This window comes from Balaenoptera musculus, chromosome 19 (genome assembly GCF_009873245.2).
Source record: "Balaenoptera musculus isolate JJ_BM4_2016_0621 chromosome 19, mBalMus1.pri.v3, whole genome shotgun sequence".
Classification (NCBI taxonomy): domain Eukaryota; kingdom Metazoa; phylum Chordata; class Mammalia; order Artiodactyla; family Balaenopteridae; genus Balaenoptera; species Balaenoptera musculus.
The window spans coordinates 17,261,551-17,272,595 of record NC_045803.1 but is presented as its reverse complement, the minus strand read 5'-3'; the positions used below and the strand labels follow the sequence as shown (position 1 = coordinate 17,272,595).

The following is an 11,045-nucleotide window of genomic DNA, read 5'->3' as shown; positions in this document are numbered from 1 at the left end:
CACCCCATCCACCCCTCCCCCCCGACCTACTTTTCTGTTTCCAAACCCAGGCGCCTGCCTCGTTCCCGGCGACCAAAGCCCCTCCTCCGGGTTCCCCGGCGTTCCATCCGGGCCCGCGTACCACTCGGGCGGCCCGCCGGCGGGTGCCGGGGCGGCGGCCGCGGAGGCAGCGGCGGCTGCGACCTCGCGCCCCGCCGACACCCGGGCCCGCGCGCCCGCCCTCCATCGGAGACAGACAGCGCGCGCGCTCCCCGGGGGCTGCCCTCCCCGCCGCGCGCATCGGCCTCGGGCTCGCGCCGCCGCCGCCGCCGCGCGCGCGCAGCTCAAGTAAAGGAGGAAAAAAAAGGGGGAAAAAATAGAAAGCGGCGGTGGCTGCAGCAGCGATCCGCCGCCGCACTGGGCCAGGCCGGGCGGCGGACGCGCGAGCCGGCGACCCAGGGGAGAGGCTGCGGCCATCCAGGGCGGGCCGGGTTAAAAAAAAAAGTCGCGGCGGCGGCGGCTACTCAGGGAAGGAGGCCCGAGGGCCGCGTAGAGCGGGCGGGGGGCGGCTGCGCTGCGTCCCGGAGCCTAGAGCCGCCGGGAGCCGGCCGGCGGGCGAGAGGGCGGAGGCGGCTGCAGGAGCAGCGGCGGCGGCGGCGGCGGCGGCGGCATCTCCTCCTCACATGACCCCACTGTTTGTCCCCGTGATCAGCGCGAGCGGCTCCCGTGTCTCCTCCGTCCCCTCCTGCCGCGCGGCGTGAGCGCCGGGCTCGGGGCCCCCCCGGCCGCCCGCCCCCTCCCCCCCCCCCCCCCCCCTCCCCGCCCCTCCCCCCCGGGCCCGGCGCCCCCCCCGCCCCCGCCCCCCCCCATGGACATGCTGGACCCGGGTCTGGATCCTGCTGCCTCGGCTACCGCTGCTGCTGCCGCCGCCAGGTAAGGGAGCCCGGGCGGTCCGCGCCCCCGCGCGCCCTGGCCCCGGCCTTTCGGCCTGGCGGCCGGGCCGCCATGATCCCGAGCGGCCGCCGGGCCCAGCTCAAAATGGAGGCCGCGAGGGAGGGAGGACCCGCGCGAATATCCCTGGCCCCCGGACCTGGCGGTGCCGCAGCCCCAGACTGGGGCGGGCGGGATGGGGGCCCTGCACCTGGGCGAAGGGGCGGGGGCGCGGGCAACCTTGACCCTCTCTTCTTCCCGTCCTCCCCGCAGTCACGACAAGGGACCCGAGGCAGAGGAGGGCGTCGAGCTGCAGGAAGGTGAGTGGTCGCGGGGCCCACCGGGGCCGCGACCTGCGCCCGGGAGGGCACTGGGAGCGCCCTGGCCCGCGCCACCTCTGACCATCCCCCCTACCCTCCTCCGACCGCAGGCGGGGACGGCCCTGGGGCGGAGGAGCAGACGGCGGTGGCCATCGCCAGCGTCCAGCAGGCGGCGTTCGGCGACCACAACATCCAGTACCAATTCCGCACAGAGAATAATGGAGGACAGGTGAGCCTGCGGGCCGGGAGACCGGCGGGCAAGTGGAGGGTTGAGCCCCGGGTAGAGTGGGCGGACTGGGAGGGGCTCGGACCTGGCCCCTACCCGGGCCCCAGCGCGGGTCTTCCTTCTCTGCCGCCCCCTGCAGGTGACATACCGCGTAGTCCAGGTGACTGATGGTCAGCTGGACGGCCAGGGCGACACAGCAGGCGCCGTCAGCGTCGTGTCTACGGCTGCCTTTGCGGGGGGGGCAGCAGGCTGTGACCCAGGTGGGTGTGGATGGGGCCACCCAGCGCCCCGGCCCCGCTGCTGCCTCTGTGCCCCCAGGTCCCGCAGCGCCCTTCCCACTGGTAGGTGCCCAGCAACCCCTGGGGGGATGGAGAAGGGACACTGAACTCTGTTCTTGGAGAGCCCCAGGGGGTGGGGCACGTGGGACCAAGATGCTGCCTTCAGGCCCTCAGGTGGAATCTCTGTTCTGCACCGTGAAACGTGGGGCAAGACCTTTGGAACCTCTTTTTTTTTTTTTTTTTTGTGAAAGGGGGATCACGGTAACAGGAAAGTCTCTAAGAGTTAAAAGTGGGTCAGTTCACTAAGTGATTGCTGAGTATCTGTCAAGTTCCAGGGCTGTGAGACACAGGGCAGAGTGGCACACACAGAGGGGTTCCCCACTCTCCCTAGAGAATGCAGTAAACATCAAATATGGCAACTAGGGGATGGATTGGGGAACAAAGATGGCTAAGGGTGGCCTCTGTCCTCCTACTCCCTAGGCTGTAATCCAAAATCCCTTCAGCAATGGTGGCAGCCCGGCAGCTGAGGCTGTCAGTGGGGAGGCACGATTTGCCTATTTCCCAGCGTCCAGTGTGGGAGATACCACGGCTGTGTCCGTACAGACCACAGAGCAGAGCTTGCAGGCTGGAGGTAAAGGAAGGAAGGGGCCAGGGCGGAAGGCAGGGGAGGCAACAGGCCTAGCAGGGAGGGAAGCTCCCCCAGCCAGTTCCGACTCGGTCCCCAGTTTTAGCACTAATCCCTACTTTTCCTGCAGGCCAGTTCTATGTCATGATGACGCCCCAGGATGTGCTTCAGACAGGAACGCAGAGGACAATTGCACCCCGGACACACCCCTACTCCCCGTATGTGCAGGAGACCTGGTCCCAGGAGTAGGGGACACTGGGAGGGCCTGGTGTGGGGGCCCAAGGAAGGGAATGTGTTTCTGGAATCGGAGCCAGGCAGTTGAGTACACGGCAGGCAGTTGGTAAATTTTTTGGTTGGTTTTTGTTTCTTTGGTTTAAGTAAAGAAAATACCACATTCTCTCTCTCTCTCTCTCTCTCTCTCCCTCTTTCTTTTTCTCTCTCTGCATATGGATATGTACTGCAGAGATCGTTTTTAAGTCTGACTCCTCAATAAACGTTTGGACCAATGGGCTGGAGGTAACATGCGCCTATTTTTTCTATTCTTTTCTAGGAAAATCGACGGAACCAGGACACCACGGGATGAGAGAAGGAGAGCTCAGCATAATGAAGGTGAGGTCAGGGTGGAGCTGCTGGGCCTCACGGGCACAGCCTGGCCCGGTGCTTGGAGTCGCAGATCAGCAGGCATGCGACAAGTGCGTGAGAGGTGCTTGTCGAATGCTGGAAAAGCGGAAGTGTGGAGGTTCACTGTCAGGAGCAAGCAGGCAGGAGGCGTGAGCTGCAGCGTGTTTATCAGCCTGGCTAGTGACTTTGAATTAATTACTAATATTTTAAATGGCAAGTTGCACATTCGTGTATGGATTTCCTGCTCCTCTTGGAAAGTTGAGTTGGTCTGGCTCGCCTGGACCTGCCTTCCCACAAAGGAGCTGTTTTGCTCAAGCCCCCCATGCCCCTGCCAGCCTAGCTTCCAGAAGTAGCTCTGGTCTGAGAAAGTGCACATCTGAAGATGAAACTGCAAGAAGTCCATGTCTCTGGCTGAGGCCAGAGCATGTCCAGGGGACACTTCCACCCAAATAGCCATCATTCAGCAGATATTTCCTGAAGGTGGATACTAGGCTGGGCAGTACATGCCCCGTTCCAGGTCTGGGGCCTAGTTTGGAGTGTCCAGGAAGCTCAGAGTAGTTCAGGCTGTTTGACTGAACACTGACTGGGGGATCAGGTGACGTTTCCCCCAGGGAGGTGGCCTTTGGGAGTGCCTGTCCAGCAGAGGGAAGCACAGGAAAGCAGGGTGGAGTGAGGTTGCTTCGTGGGTGCTGGTTTGGTTAAAGCAGAGGTTCTATGTGGAGTGCTTGGGAGGAGAGAGTTGGGAGGGTCAAGGAAGGCCTTGAACGTCAGGGTGAGGGCCTGAGAGTCCTAAAGGTGTTTGATTGAGGGGTGGGCTTACGCGGCTGTGATCTGAGCTGCTCAGTGAGTTCAGGCATTCATTCAGCACGTACGTACTGTGTGCCAGCCCCTGGTCTAGGCCTCAGATACAGCCGCAGATAATGGAACAGACACCTTGGCTTTCACAGGGTGTTCGTTCTGGTGGGAGAGACAGAAACTACAGAAAGCTACAATAAGACGTCAGGGAACATAAGTCATGTGTCACGTGAAGGAAGATGAGCCCGGGTAAGGAGATGGAGGGTTATGGCGGCAGTGTGCTCTGTAGGCCTCTCTAGAAGTGACGCTTGAGCAGGGGCCTGAATGGGAAGGGTCCCAGGCAGCGAGGGACAAGCAAGTGCAAACACCCAGGCCTGGGCTGGAACAGACTTGGTGTGTCTGAAGAAGAGCAGGTTTCAGGAAAGATAAGAGGAAGTTGGTGGAGTCGTGGGTGGCCTGGCCAGGGCCAGATCACGTGGGGCCTTGTCAGAGGCCCTCCCAGGGTCCCCATTCCTAGATCTTTATTCTGCTTCGAGGGGAAGTAAGCAGAGGGATTGTGTGTGGAGGCTGGATGGTGAGGGTGATGGGGCACCAGAGGCTAGGGAAACAAGAGGTGACTGCAGCTGTGGGCCTCAGACAGGGCGGGTCCTGAACGGGGCTCGTGGGGGCCCGAGCTATGGGGCAGAAGAGCACAAGGTGCAGAATCAGGATTTCGTGAATCTGGCTTTCATGACGGGGTCAGGTTCATTTAAAGGGAAGGGGTGAGTGTGAGCTTGGTTTTGGGTGTGACGGGTTGCAGGGGTCTCCAGCTGGCTACCTGGGCAGTCCTGGCTCTACTGCGTACTGGTCGTATGACCTTAGGCTGGTTCTTAACCTCTGCGCCTGTTTAGTCCTCTTAAGAATGCGTTCACACGACTACCCCAGAGGCTCACGGTGGGGGTGCAGCACGTTGAGTCGTGAGCCCCCAGCAGGGTGGTGTGCCATCTGGTAAGACCGCAGCTAACGACTCTCTCGGGAGACCAGCCAGCCACCCTCCACCCTACTCTCACTCTGCCTGTCACTGGATTAATCCAGCTCCAAAGTCTTGACTCCTCCTCATCCTGTAAAAATCAGTCTCGCTCGTGACCTTGCCCTTACCCTCCAGCTGTGGCCTGCCCACTCTCTCCTAACCTGCAGAGTGTTTGACCCACCCTCTGCCTGGCCTCCCTGTACCCTTGGCAGTCTGGCTCATTTCTCTATCAAAACGGCTCTATTTAAGGTCACTCGTGATGACCTCATTGCCAAATCCGCTGGCTTCCTTTCCCGTCTGCGCTCCAAGCATCTGACCCTGCCCGTTCCCCTCCTTTCGGGAATGTTCCTTTCTGCTCTACCTGCTCTGATTCTCCTTTCCAGCCTGCTCCTGAGAGCAGGGCTTCCCAGTCACGGCTGTCCTCACGAGGTGCTGAATGGGTAGGTCGGAGGGGGAGCCTGCGAGTCTGTGTCTCAACAAGTTCCCCAGGTGACTCTTCACGATGGGCGAGGTTTGGAAAGTGCTTTGGCTGTTAGTGTTTCTTGAGGTCCAGCCCCTTCTTCTAGCGGTCTCAGGAGGGTGAAACATCAGGCCCAGGGATGGTCAGTATCCCCGAGACCCTATCCCCGGTTGTCGGTGTTTGTCGTTTCTCCCGGGAGAGCGTCTGCGAGCTTTATCCGGAAAAGTATGTGATTCCAAAAAGGAGAGACTGCCCCCTAATGTCCTCCCAGGGCTTCCCCCGCCCCCTGCACTGCACAAAGCTGTCTTTTTCTGCTCCATCTCTCTGGAGCCCCTCTGCACCCATATTTTGAAGTGCCCGTTCAAAATCTCCATTTCTGGTTGTCCTTGAAACGCCTCACACTCAACTTGTCCAAGACAGAACCTTCTGTCCCTCCTTCCCAAAGCCTCCCTTTTCCAGAGCAGCAAAAGGCACAGCTGTCATGATTACCCCAGCCAGACTTGAGAGCCAGGCCACTTCAACTCTGCCCTCTTCTTCCCTCCCATCCACAAGCCCTGAGACGCTGTGCCAAAGTGGACCTCAAATCAGCTCTGTCTCCTTTTTCCCTCTTTCCCACATTTCTTGGTGCCACAGGGGCCCATCTCTGGGCCGCAGATGCTTCAGGGGCCTGAGGGAGTCAGGATACTTGGTGTGGCAGAAAGGGGAGTGGTGATCCCTGTGGAGAACTGGGGTCTGCGTGTCTGTCCTGCCTGAAGGGTGGCCTCATGGTGCCAGCCATCGCTGCTGTGTCAGACTTTGGGCCCACTGCTGCCAGAACCTCTGAGAAGCCAGAAATCCAGGTCTTCATATCAAGTCTGAATTTTGAGTTGCTTTTTCTATTTCATCGGTTTCCACTTGTACTGTTACTAATTTATTTTTTCTGCTTAATTTGGGTTTAATCTGCTGGGGGTTTTCCCCCAGCCTCTTAAGATGACTTTAAGCCTTTCTTTTTTCTCAATTTAAGCCTTTACGGTTGCAAATTTCAGTCCAATGCTGCTTTAGCTACATCCCATTTGGATAGGTTGTGCTTTCTTGTCATTCAATTAAAAATATTTCTAGTTTTCCTTATGATTTCTTCTTTGATCCATGGGTTATTTGGAAGTGTGTTGTTTAACTTACAGATGTTTATGGATTTTCTGGCTATCTTTTTGTTACTGATTTTTAAGTGAGTTTTGTTGTGGTCAGAGAACATATTCTATGTATATAATTTCAGTTATTTGAAGTTCGTTGAGACTTACTTTTACGGCCCCAAATATGGTCTGTTTTGGTGAAAGTTTCTGTGTGTGCTTGAAAAGGCAGTGTATCTGCTGCTGTGTGTGGAGTGTTCCGTCGGTGGTAGCTAGGTCAGGCTGGCTGACAGTGTTCAGGTTTTCTATCCTCATTTTTTTATCTGCTTGTCCTGTCAATTGCTGAGGAGTGTTGATGTCTTACATTTGTGGATTTGCCCATTTCTCCCATTAGTCCTGGCAGATTTTGCTTCTAAATTGTGTTTTAAACGTTGTATAGGTGTGACTTAAGCCTTCTGAGGAATGGACATGGCCTTGGTTTTGACTGGTCTTCCTCCATTTCAATTGTGCCGAAGTGGTCTTCCCAAGCCACAGGCCTGACCACATTGCCAAGAAAGGCCCTAGACTCGAGGGCCTAGACCCCTAGGGGAAGAGAAGACAAGGTCCAGACCTGCTAGCAGGGCATTCAGGGCTTCACAACCTGTTTCTACAATCTATTCCTGCCACCCTGCGCCACCCCCAGCACCCTCCAAGGTGTTTCCATATCACCGTTTCTGGGTTTCTTGATGCCTGTCTGCCTGATGTCCTTCCTCTCAGAAACCAGCCCAAATGTTTCCTTTCTAAGTCCTTCTCTGAAGATATACCCCACCTCACTCTACGCAGAATGCATCGTTCCACCCTGGCGTTCCCCAGGCCCTCGATACAGTCTTCAGTTGTAACACACAGTCCTGTGGCGTCAGTGTCTCGTGTTCACGTGCATGTCACGCTGGTGCTGGGAGTGCCAGCAGGACAGAGGTTGAGTCCGCCGTGGACTTCAGCCTCGCGGAGTGCCCTGCACACAGTAGGGCAGGCAGTAAGTTTTGAAGAAGCAAACGCGAACTGCTGTCCCCCGCGGCTTGAAGTGAGGAGTGTGTGGGGGACGCGGCTGCAGCGCGGTGCCCGGGCTCAAGGATGCCGGGCTGCGGGAGGGTAGCGGAAGGAACCGAGCAGCCATCTCCTCTCGAGCTCCTCAGCTGGACCCCTGGGACGGAGCGCGCTGCTGAGGGACGTGGTGGGCGGTGCTGCCAGGCCTGGGCGGACCCTTAGCTCCACTGCTGTTTTGGGCCACAGAGTCCCCAAAGACCGTAAGACAGGGTCGTCCTCGCTGGGAAGGTTCACTCACCGCGGTAGTGATGGGGCCCAGGTCTGTGCCCTCGCTGACCCCGGGGCCAGGGTCAGGCAAAGCTCAGTGCTGGGCACCATTCTTACCGTGGTAGGGAGAGGTTTCGGCGGAAAGAGAGGAGAGTGAGGGAGGAAGCGAGTCCACGTGGGAGGGTGTTGTCACCGAGGCCAAAGTGGGGGGTACTTGGCAGGACCGGTCAGCAGCGAGTGGGCAAGAGCAAGTGCCCGGAGAAGACAGTTGGATGTGCCTGTTAGGGGCCAGGCCCATCCTTTGAGGGAGCGGCCGGGTCGAGGGGTGGGGCTGGCCTCCACGGAGGAAAGGAGTCGGGGGCATGCTTCTGGCTCACCCCATCTTTCTCACGCTCACCCAACCTCTCCCCGAGTCTCCCAGCCCTGAGAAAATACCCCTTTGCCCTCCTTGCCAGGTCCCACCTACAGTCCCCGCTCCTCTCTAGACACCACCTGCATTTGTCCGTGGGCTGCCCTGGCAGGGGGATGAGAGTGTGGGTGAGAGTCGCAGGGGCAGCTGGGCTTTCTTGTGTGTCCCCAGCAAGTGCCTAGTACGAAGGACTGGGATAGCTTTGTTCAGTGAGCCCCAAACCAGGGGTCTCAGGCTGCCGCGCAGGCAGACCCCCGGCCACCGTCATAGGCCGTGACAGGCCCGATGAGAAGGCAGGGCGAAGACACATCCGAGTCCCGCCTGAAGGGGGCAGCTTCCCCGCAACTGAGCAGACAGTGAGGTTGTGGTGTTTTATGAAGTAAGTCACAAATCTGGACTTTTCAAGTGAAATCTGCCAGTAGTTTGTCAAACCTGGTCTTCAAGAGAGGGTTCGTAGCGTTTCTTTCTGGGTGACCCAGCGCCCTGACGGGCCAGGCCCCTGAGAGCTGCAGTGCCAGCCGGGGAAGCTGAGACTTGCTGCGGGGGCCCTGGAAGAGGACTTCCAGTGGAGGTGAGACGTGGTCAGACCGTGATTTTAAAGATGAAAAGAGAAATGGGATCATGGGGCCCAGAGCTTTGGGGAGACCCGAGCACCGTGGAGAGTCAAATGCAGGGGCCGTGGGGACTAGAGAGGGGTGCCCAGGTCCTGTGTAAAGGGCTCTGGCCCATTCTTGCCTGCCAAGAACACGTGCCCACTGTGGCCACAACTCCAGTTTTCAAAAGAGGCCAATTGTTAGGTGAAGTTTCCTAATTTTTAAATGTTGATTCAAATTTTTGAAAACGCGCTGGGCAGGTAAACAAAGCGAACCCTGCAGCCCCCCAGCTGTCGATTCTGCCTTTAGGTACGTGTGGCACTTGAGGGTTCCTCTTGAGGAGCGACGTGGAGTGGGCTGGAGCCAGCTGCCTGGGTTCAGATCGGAGCCCCGCGCTTGCTGGCGGTGTGACCTTGGGTGGCCTCGGCCCTCATGGCGTCTGCCTTAGGAGGTGAATCGCCCGGCACAGAGGGAGTGCTGTGAACATAGCCTTGTTCTTGCTGTTCTTGCTGCAGTGGAGCGGAGGCGGAGGGACAAGATCAACAACTGGATCGTCCAGCTTTCAAAAATCATTCCAGATTGTAACGCAGATAATAGCAAGACAGGAGCGGTGAGTGCCCTCGGGCCCTCAGTGCTGTGGCGGGCCCGTCCCCCGACCCCCTTGCGCAGAGTCTGCCTGACCGCCAGAGGCGGGAGTCGTCCGGGGCTGAGCCGGTGGGCGGCGGCCGGCGGGCAGTGCCCGCTGATGCTCATGCCCACCCCCCAGAGTAAAGGAGGGATCCTGTCGAAGGCCTGCGACTACATCCGGGAGCTGCGCCAGACCAACCAGCGCATGCAGGAGACCTTCAAGGAGGCCGAGCGGCTGCAGATGGACAATGAGCTCCTGAGGCAGCAGGTGAGCGGCAGGGCTGGGAGGGGGGCGGGGCGCGCCCGGGAGCCCCGAGCCCCGGGGAGCCAGCCCTGGCTGCCTGTGCCCCGTCGTGTCTGGCAGATCGAGGAGCTGAAGAACGAGAACGCCGTGCTCCGCGCCCAGCTGCAGCAGCACAACCTGGAGATGGTGGGCGAGAGCGCCCGGCAGTGACGCCCTCCGCCCCGTGCGTGTGGCGGGGGCCGCCTCCGGGCCCCTGCCGTCCCTTTCCCCAGCCCTTAGCACAGAGAGGGACAGACGCCCCTCCCCCAGCTGCGTTTTTTTATAGTAGATTTTTAACAAAAAATGGGGAGAAATAATGCATTTCTGTGGATAAGCGCCCACTGCTCTCCTCAACTTGGAAACAATATCCTCCCTGCCCGTCTGTCTGTCTCCCTTCTCCCGGCCCCCACTCAGCCCTGGCACTTCTAGTGGTCTCACCTGGAGGCAAGAGGGAGGAGGACAGAGCCCCTGCCATACCCCACTGCCTCCTTGGACTCTAGAGGTACTGAGACAGGGTGCTTATGGGAAGGAGGGGAGCCTTTGGGGGGCCAGCCCTGGGGCCTGGACCTACGCAGGGAGGCCACGTCCCACCCCACCTCTTGTTTCTGGAACCCTGCTCCCCTTTGGGTGTGTGAGTGTGTTCTAATTTTCTTTATGGAAAAAATGGACAAAAAAATAGAGAGAGAGAGAGGTATTTAACTGCAATAAACTGGCCCCATGTGGCCCCGCCTTGTCTGTCTGTGTATCTGTCCACCTCCGGCGTGGGGAGGGAGTCGGGGGTCTGTGCAGGGCTCCTGAGGGCCGGGCCTCACTCTTGTTGTGTTCGTGGCTGTGTGCTGGCCCCTGCCATCCGGTACCGCCTGGTACCCAGTCTGTTGGTTGTGTGGATGAAGGAATTAAGGAATGAATAGCCTCGTGGAGGCCCCAGGTGTTGCGTATGTGGTGTGGGGGACAGGGGGAGCCAGGGTCAAGGACACGTCCCATGTGTTGGGAGGAGAGGCTGGGGTCTTCCGTGTCACCAGTTCCTAAGCAGGACTGGCTCCTGGCCCTGCTCTGCTGGGCTGATGCCCTCCCCTCTGTACCAGCCAATGGTGGGGCCTGGCCTTGAGCCCCCCACCCCCAGGGAGGGCACATGGCCAGGAAGCCAGGCTTGGCCCGTCAGCCTGTCGCCTCGCACTGCAACTCTGGCGCCTGTGCTGTGACCCCTGCCCCTGGTTGATGATGAAACCTGGCCTGAGCTGAGATGCAGTGATGCCTGGCGGTGCTGGGGGTGCCGCCGTGTCTCCCCGTGCAACTCCCGCCGCTCCCAGCATCTAGGCCTGGCCACCTGACTGAGCTCGCCACGCCGCGCCCATCCCAGATGCCCCCAGCTGGTTTCTTCCTTCCAAGAGCCCTGTCTCCTTTCCTGGCCACCCCTCTGTCTGAGAGTGAGGTTGTGTGCAGCCGGAGGAGCCTAACATAGAGTGAGTGGGGAGGCAAATGGCAGGGAACAGC

The 11,045-nt window shown here is 59.3% G+C and overlaps 1 protein-coding gene across 1 annotated transcript; it reads left to right on the top strand.

Moving 5' to 3' along the window:
* The first annotated feature begins 778 nt into the window (after positions 1–778).
* USF2 (upstream transcription factor 2, c-fos interacting) lies at positions 779–10,286 on the top strand. The gene is given in 11 exon segments (XM_036832977.1): positions 779–912; positions 1,183–1,229; positions 1,340–1,458; positions 1,595–1,690; positions 1,692–1,796; positions 2,214–2,364; positions 2,489–2,576; positions 2,909–2,967; positions 9,157–9,251; positions 9,408–9,536; positions 9,633–10,286. Coding segments are annotated over 11 exon segments (1,044 nt in total). The 5' UTR covers positions 779–847; the 3' UTR covers positions 9,723–10,286.
* The last annotated feature ends 759 nt before the right edge of the window (positions 10,287–11,045 follow it).